Below are 7,906 nucleotides of genomic sequence, written 5' to 3'. Positions count from 1 at the left end.
ACCAAGCTAACAAGTGGAGTTAGCCCTGTTCAGATGAGCTGTGGCAGCTCCAGGTTTGGGACTGTTTGTGGGTGGAACCCTAACAGTGGGCTGCATGTGGCCATTGGATGAACAGGCAGCCAAGCTGGGAATGAAGCTCAAGTCCTCATGAGAAATGAGGAAACTGAGGGGCCCGGGCCCGTGTGGAGAGCCCTTCAACGATCTTTTGGGGTGCATCAAAGGGCATCACAGACAAGGCCAAAATCCTCAGCCAGCAATATTCTTAACTGGCACCAACCCAGAAGAACAGAGTTCTCCTGCACAGGAGCTTGGAAAAATGTTAAGCTTAACCAGATGCCCACCTTGGATAGTCAGCGCAATTATACCCTTAAAAACACCTAGGTCTGAGCAGTGTTACTTTCTAGAATGACTTCCAAATAATCTTTTTTGAAATAAATGTACATCCAAAGTAACAGAATGCTTCTGGTTGCTATAGAGCATTTAAACTTTCCGTGGTCTCCCTTCTGATAATGCTTGCCTGCCGGGTTCAGTGGCTACCTAAGGCCACTCCCTGGAGCCACCTTTCTGCAGGACCATTTGATTAAGTCAAGCTGACCCTTAAACCTGCTTTCCAGGGTCGGGACGCGGGGCCGCTCCGGCGCGGCGTCTTTCTTCTGCTCGCGGTGATGTCATCGGCGGCAGCGGCCGGATGTTATTTAACGCATCTGGAATTGTAACCACTCGACTCTAAATCATGCGTCCAATTCAGAAGTAATGAGATTAAACAGGAATCTTTTGAACAGCTACTCTTGGGTGAACACCCTTTTGTTGACAAAGCCTTGGGCACAAAAGTTGATGGAGCTGGGAGCTGTCCTGTTTCCTAGAAGCTGCAGATGGACGTGGTCTGGACAGCGGGTGCCGAGTGTGGGCCCTGGAGCTGCAGAACCCAGGCTTGAGTCCGTCCCACCACTAGTGGGACGTAACCTTCCCAAGGCTGCCGCAGTGACCGTGTCACAGGGAGCAGACCCTGGGAGCTCAGGAAGTGACCACCAAACACACGGCCCTTAAAATCCTGCTGCTCTCTTAAAATTCATGCTGCTCTCTGAACCACCCGGTGTTCACACCTGGAAAGAAAACTTAGCCACTTAACTCGAAGCTGGAAATAAATGCAATTCACAGTTGCAAAAGAAGTGCTCTGGAAGAAGGAGGAAGAGGAGAGTCAAGCCTCTGTTTTTTTTTTTTTAATTTTCATGTTTTCAAATACTTGTCACTAATGGGATTAATACATTCAATATGTGCCTGGCACAGAGTAAGCTCTTTGTGTGCACGTTCAAGCTCAGTCACTTCAGTCGTGTCTAACTGTGATGCCATGAACTGCAGCCCTCCAGGCTCCTCGGTCAGTGGAATCTTCCAGGCAAGAGTAGTGGGGTGGGCTGCATTTCCTCCTCCAGGGGATCTTCCAGACCAAGGGATTGAACCCACATCTCCTGCGGCTACAGCACTGGAAGGCAGATTTCTTTCTTTTTTTTTTTTTTTTACCACTGAGCCACCGGGGAAGTGCAAGCTCTCTGTAGGTGACCCTTTGAAATTGCCAGGGGCAGTCACGGCAAGCAAACAGGCAAAGCACTCAGGGACGGGATGGAGCAAACGGATACACGGACACCTTCAGGGTCCTCCTTCTAAGCAGAGGCTCGCCTCCTCCCTCAGCATGCAGCGTCACTGTCATTCCTTGCTGGAAGAAGCTTCTTCATCAGAACAGTCAGGTGGCTGAGTTCCTTAGGCCTGGCCCACTCGGTTCATAGCCAGGCCTCCGAGCATCTCTGAGCCACACGTGACCTGGCCAAGTGGCCTGTTTGGATTTGAGTCCTTCCTTCCCAGTCATCTGTGCAGACCCAGCTCAGGTCCTGCTGTTTTCTTGACCTTCCTCCCCCAGTGTCTGGAACACCACCATCAATTTAACCTGCGGTGGCTTCAACGTTTCTGGTCCTGGAGGGTGGGCCGGCCGCACCCGGCCAGGGAGGTCACCCAAGCCAGGCAGACGGGCCTCCCAGCTGGGGGCAGGCTTACCACCGGTCACACGGCGCTCCGGCCGGTCACGTCCCCAAGGAGCGCAGCAGCAGCAGCAGGGATTTCAATGCCTCCCCGAAAGAGCCCCATCTGGTTCCAGATTTAATTATCATTGTGTTCTGTAATTACTGGCTTGCAAGGTAGCGCAGAGAAGGAACCGTCTTGTTTTCAGCTCCCTCCACCCCCGACCTCTTGAAATAAAACTGGCAAAAATAAAAAGAGCTTTCTGGGAAGCACTTAATCATTTAAACATTCATGAATCAGGAATACAAACAAAGGTCCCGAGTCTCTCGAGGAGCGAAGGAGGCGGCAGAAGGGCCAGGACAGCGAGAGGAGCCCGGTCAGGGTCTCCACCTCCGAGGGGGCTGCCACGGGCCCCGCCGGGCGCACCCGGTGAAGGGCGCGCGCGGCCCGCGGGCGGGGAGGCGCGGCGAGCTCTCGCGGCCGGCGGGCTGTCGCCTCCTGGAGGTCACCGGGCCCTTGGGGCGGGGGCCCTCCAGCCGGCGACGCAGGTGGGGACGCGCGCGCACCTCCGGCGGGGTGCGGAGGGCGCACGGCGGGGGCGCACGGCGGCGGGCCCGAACGCGGGGGCCGGCGCTGCCCGGCTTCGGCTCGGGTCCGGGCGGCCCCGGGTCGGGGCGCGGGGCCGCTCCGGCGCGGCGTCTTTCTTCTGCTCGCGGTGATGTCATCGGCGGCAGCGGCTGGGGGCCGGGAGGCGGTGGCGGGGGCGGCGCCGGGCGGCCGCCGCAGGTTCATGTGCATCTAATGAAAAGGCGCTTGACAGTCGGCCAGGACGCACGCGAGGGAGCGCGAGCCGGCCGGACCGCGGCGCCGCCCGAGCCAATCGCCGTCGCCGGGCTCTCCATGGGCGAGCGGGAGGAGGGGGCGGTGGGCGCAGCCGGCCGGGCCGCAGCCGCTCCGAGGTGAACGGCGCCGAGACGCGCTCGCGGCGCGAGGAGGCCGGGCGCGCCGCCGCGATGAATTCCGCCGAGCAGACCGTTACGTGGCTCATTACCTTGGGCGTGCTGGAGTCGCCCAAGAAAACCATCTCGGACCCGGAGGGCTTCCTGCAGGCGTCTCTGAAGGATGGGGTGGTCCTCTGCAGGCTGCTGGAGCGCCTGCTGCCCGGCACCATCGAGAAAGTGAGTGCCCCCCCCCCCCGCCCCGGCCCGCGCACGCACCCCTGGCGGACAGGCCTGGGGCGGAGGGAGGCCCGGGCGGCGGGAGGCCCCGCGCGGACGGAGGCCCCGCACCCCACCTGGCCCCCGCCGCGGCCCGGGGTACGCCGAGACGCGCGGGCGCGGGGTCGCCGGCGCCCGCACCTGGTGGCCGCGCGCGCGCGCGGAGAAGCCCACGCGCCTCTTTTGTGCGCGGGCCCGGGCGCGCGGGGGGCGCGCGGGCTGCGCGGGGAGCCGGCGGCGGGATCCCGCCCGGGCTCGAGGCGCCATTGTGTGCGGGGCCGGCGGGTATGGGGGGCCGCGTTCGAGGGGAGCGGCCCGGGGAGGCCGGGGGTCGCGGGAGCCCCGCCCGCAGGAGGAGGCGCCGCTCCGGGCGACCTGAGCCGAAACCGGGCTGCGGCGCCCGCGGGGCGTCCTCCCCGGCTTTGTTTGAACAGCTTTTGTTGCTGTTATCGTGTGAGACTTTCGGCCTCTGGTTCGCTGGCCAGTTGCATTTTTAAAAGATGCGTTTATCAGTGGCGGAGAGCTGGGCTGGGAGATGGTGTGCTGACCTCCCCAGGGAAGAATTCTCCTGTCTCCAAACCCGGAGGACCTCACGCGGGGTCGGGAAGCCTTGGCGTTGTTCAGGGCCGGCCGCAAGTCCTAGGTTGCATTTTCAGGTTCATCCCTGGTTCGGAACAGAATCCCGAGTCTCGCAGACCCGACTGCCCTTGTCGGTGACTTGCGGTTTCCTCGCGGCTGGAGTGTGAACCTTGACCGCAGCTCTGAGTGATTCAACTTTGCTTTCCCCTGGCTCAGCTGACAAAGCAGGACCCAGCCGATAGGGCTGTTTTAAACACGGTGGATCCCCGTGTTTCAGAAACACTACAATCTTACCCCAGTTTTTTTTCTCCCCCATACATAATCTTAAGATCAACAGTTACTTAAATGGTGTTAAATGTAGAGATTAAAGTACACCATTACTTGGAAATATTATTTAATTTTTTAAATAGGGTGTATTGGCCCCAACAGTACAGTATCAATTTGCTAACAATAACATGTTAATTAGGTGACTTTAGAAAGTAAAATGTTTAATCTTTTAAGTTCATGCATGTTCTGGCACTACATCTTTAAAGGTCAGAAAAGATTCATCTGAATGGTGTGTACATACTAGGTTCAGGTATTTTCTTACTTGGAACATATTTTTTTAAACTTTATTTTTTATTGGAATATAGCTGATTAACAATGCGGTGATGGTTTCAGGTGGACAACAACAAAGGGACTCAGTCATACACACACATGTATCCTTTCTCCCCCAAACTCTCCTCACATCCAGGCTGCCACATGGAACACATTTATGCAAACAGAATCTGCATTTTAGAAAGACTGTCCCCCTGTCTGTCCAGGGAATAAAAATGTTGCTCTTCAGTGAACCTGGTGTCACAATAAAATTATGACTGAAGTCAGGAATAAAGGGCAGACTAACTTCCAAGGCACTCAGAATACTTTGTTGTCATCTGGGTATCAGGATCTCTGGTAATAAGAGACAGATGTTGAGAAGCATTGAAAATGCATGCTAACTTAACCAAAACAGGCTTATATAAAAGACGGTTACATTTCTAAGAGTAAAGCTTTAAGAGACTTCAGAGGCTGTTTGATTAGAAACATGTCATTATCAATGCATACGCTATTTGGCATATTAACTGCATTCATATTGACTGGTGGACTTCAAGAATCACTTTCTTTTAAATTGTAGAAAGATTTTCTTAGAAAACTGTAGCACTCCTTTCATCTCGGAAGCAACAAAGAGAGGAATGACTAACATGTTTAATTTGCAGAAGCCAAACTGAAACAACCCCGCATGCTCTAAAACCATGGTTGTTTGGGAACTTCTTACAGTGCAGCCACCCTTTCATCACGGCCCCCCCACCCCCGCCCCGAGGCCCCAACTGGTTTGTTTAGAGGGACCCAGCCACATTGCAAGTTCAGTGTCAAAGTCGCAAATTATAGACATAGCGACCACTTCTCTGTGGTACAAAGGTAGGTTTGAGGAGTAAAATATTAGCCATTCTCCGCCCCTGGAAACCCTGGGTTTCAGAAGTTTCATGAGCATTTTCCATTTCCTGAGATGCGTTATTTACTTGAACTTTCCCATGTTTGCATGCACACCAGATAACTTTCCCGTTTGCCAGAAAGCACACACGCTGAGCACCCTTCACCCCAATGTGGGAACGCCAGGCTGAGGACGTTGTTTTTCCTTAAAAAGGAACGTTTGGAAACTTCGCCGAGTATTCATATGCAATAGAAAGGCTCTTGACTCGGCCCCAGCTTGCCACATGAACACATGGAAGGCTGGCTAACGGGGTGTCAGCAGCCTACAACCTAACTTTTTGCAAATTCACAAAATGTAAAATGAACCATCAGACGGAGGAGAGCGTAGCACAGAGTCGGGAGGAGCGTTGGGGCGGCTCGGGTTTCCCATGTGCCTTTCATTAAGAAAGCATGTCCCCGTATGTTTCGTGCCTTTGTAGGTTTGTTCTGTTTCAGGGCCGGCAAGAGGGTGAGGAACGAAAGAAGTTCATCACGGTTCAGATTGTTCTGCTTGCTTTACAAAGCTTTCTGTTGAGGTTCCCTTCACGTGGCCTGCTTTTCTTTAGGCGGAAGGTCAGACGGGGACAGGAGGGGCTCAGAAACTTGCCAGGAGCGGTTCAGGCGAGAGATGCAGTTTGTTACCGCAGAGGGGTCCTCTCTGCCGAAGGGGAGAGAACAGTGGGTGTTCTGAGGTTTCCTCCATTGCCCTGGGCGAGCCCCTGCTGCTTAGATTCTGCCTGGTAACAGCCAGGGTGTTTTTCTGACCTGCCCATACTGTTTGCTTCCGTCATTCATTCCTCCTGTGATGAGGAACACACGGAGGCTGCAGGGTCCAGGGAGCCCTCTGGGCACCCAGCTCCTTAGGTAACACTTTAACCGACTCTGAACCATGAAGTCAGAGGGGGTGAAATTGAGAGGCAGTCACACCCCAGCCTCTGAAACTCCTGTAGGACCAGGAAGACACGTTCAGATAATGGGAGTGGTCAAAGGCTGCTTTACTTACTACTTACTTGGTTATTGGATGCCCCTCGCGGCTGGTGGGGTCTTGGTTTCCCCACCAGGAAGCGAACCCCGGCCCTCGGCGGTGACTGTGTGGAGTCCTAACCACTGCACCGCCAGGGAAGTCCCCGGGCCGCTTTAATGTCGCTTGTTACTGCAGCAGATGACGTTGCTGGATTCAAACACTCAGGGACCCGGTTCCCCCTCTCTCTGCCCAGGAACACAGCACACGCCGTAAGCCACAAAGTGTGGCCAGGAGACCCTCTCCCACCCGTGTCTGTGGAGTCACACACACTGCCCTGTGGTCCTGCTGGTGCCCGGGGTGTGGTGTGCGTCCAGACTCGTGGGAGCCGCTGGGCTGTGTGTTACCTTCCTGGGACTTCGCAGCAAAGACCCACAGACCGGCCTCACATACCAGGATTGCATGCTCTCACGCCCTGGGGATGGTGTTGTGGGCAGGGCCGCGCCCTCTGCAGCGGTTGGGGGTCTGTCCCCACTGCCCCGAGGTCTCTGCTGGTTCCTGGCTGGTGGCAGCACAGGTCCAGTCTGCCCATGGCGTCCCCTAGGGTCTTCTCTGTGTCGGGATGCCCCCTTCAAAAGGACGCCGGTCAGTGGATGAGGGCCGCCCTCCGGGAATGACACTGACAGTTTACATCAGCAATGACCTTGTTTCCAAATAAGGTCCCATTCTGCCCTGGGGCTTAGGGCTGGAACACACGAATTTCCGGGGTCATGACCCAACCCACAACAGGTTGCACAGTAAGTTTGACCAAATCAGCTTAGTATGTATTGACCTGCCTGCAGGTGCAAGGTGCTATGGGAGACAAGAAAGACGGCATAACAAGCTCTTAAGGCTTTTAGTCCAGGGGAAGACATAATTCTAAAAACGAGCAGTGTGGGGCTGAAGGAAAAGTAAAAAAAAAATGTCCGGTGTAGACAGAGAGGGGCTGAGGAATGAGAAGCTGGAAGGGACTTGCCCTGGGCTGTCCAGCCTCTGCTGATTTCTGAGGCATGGGTTAGAGTATGGTGTTTATTTTCCCAACCTATGATTGGGGCTTTCCTGGTGGCTCAGCAGAATCTGCCTGCCAAAGCAGGAGACCTGGGTTCGATCCTGGGTTCTCCAGATCCCCTGGAGAAGGGAATGACAACCCACTCCAGTATTCTTGCCTGGAGAATTCCATGGACAGAGGAATCTGGTGGCCTTCAGTTCACGGGGTCGAGAAAGAGTCGGACACAATTTAGCGACTACACAGCAACAGCAAACTGATGCGGCATTCCTGCCTGATCTTCCGCAGGCTTGCAGAGAATCCGTGCATTCTGATGTGGCAAGGCAGGAAGAAATTGCATTTTCCTGATTGATTCCTGACTTGCTTTCTGCTCATTCTTGAGATTCTGGGTCGGGCTGGGGTAGAAGAAAAATGTAGTCCTAGTGGCCATTGGACAGCAGTTCTGAGCACCCACCTGGAGAAGCGTGTCTTTTTTCTGGCCCCCTGAGAAGGATGTGGTTGGCAGTGTGGTGTGGTGTCAGGGCCTTACTCCGGACCAGCTGGTTCGGAAGCCGGCGTCCTGTAGCTGCCACAAACACCTGCTCATCACGGGTGAAGCTCTCCGAG

General features: G+C 55.2%; 1 protein-coding gene across 5 annotated transcripts in view; it reads left to right on the top strand.

The window, feature by feature from the left end:
- The first annotated feature begins 2,849 nt into the window (after positions 1-2,849).
- ARHGEF7 (Rho guanine nucleotide exchange factor 7) overlaps positions 2,850-7,906 on the top strand; it is a 102,890-nt gene continuing 97,833 nt past the window's right edge. For all 5 annotated transcript variants that reach the window (XM_043478183.1, XM_043478182.1, XM_043478193.1 and 2 more), the window contains exon 1: positions 2,850-3,188. In XM_043478183.1, the coding sequence (XP_043334118.1) occupies positions 3,024-3,188 (165 nt within the window). In that variant the 5' untranslated portion in view covers positions 2,850-3,023. The remainder of the gene's footprint in view (positions 3,189-7,906) is intronic.

Source organism: Cervus canadensis, chromosome 9 (genome assembly GCF_019320065.1).
Source record: "Cervus canadensis isolate Bull #8, Minnesota chromosome 9, ASM1932006v1, whole genome shotgun sequence".
Lineage (NCBI taxonomy): Eukaryota > Metazoa > Chordata > Mammalia > Artiodactyla > Cervidae > Cervus > Cervus canadensis.
Note: the sequence above shows the minus strand (reverse complement) of the source record. Positions and strands in the feature narration are given on the sequence as shown.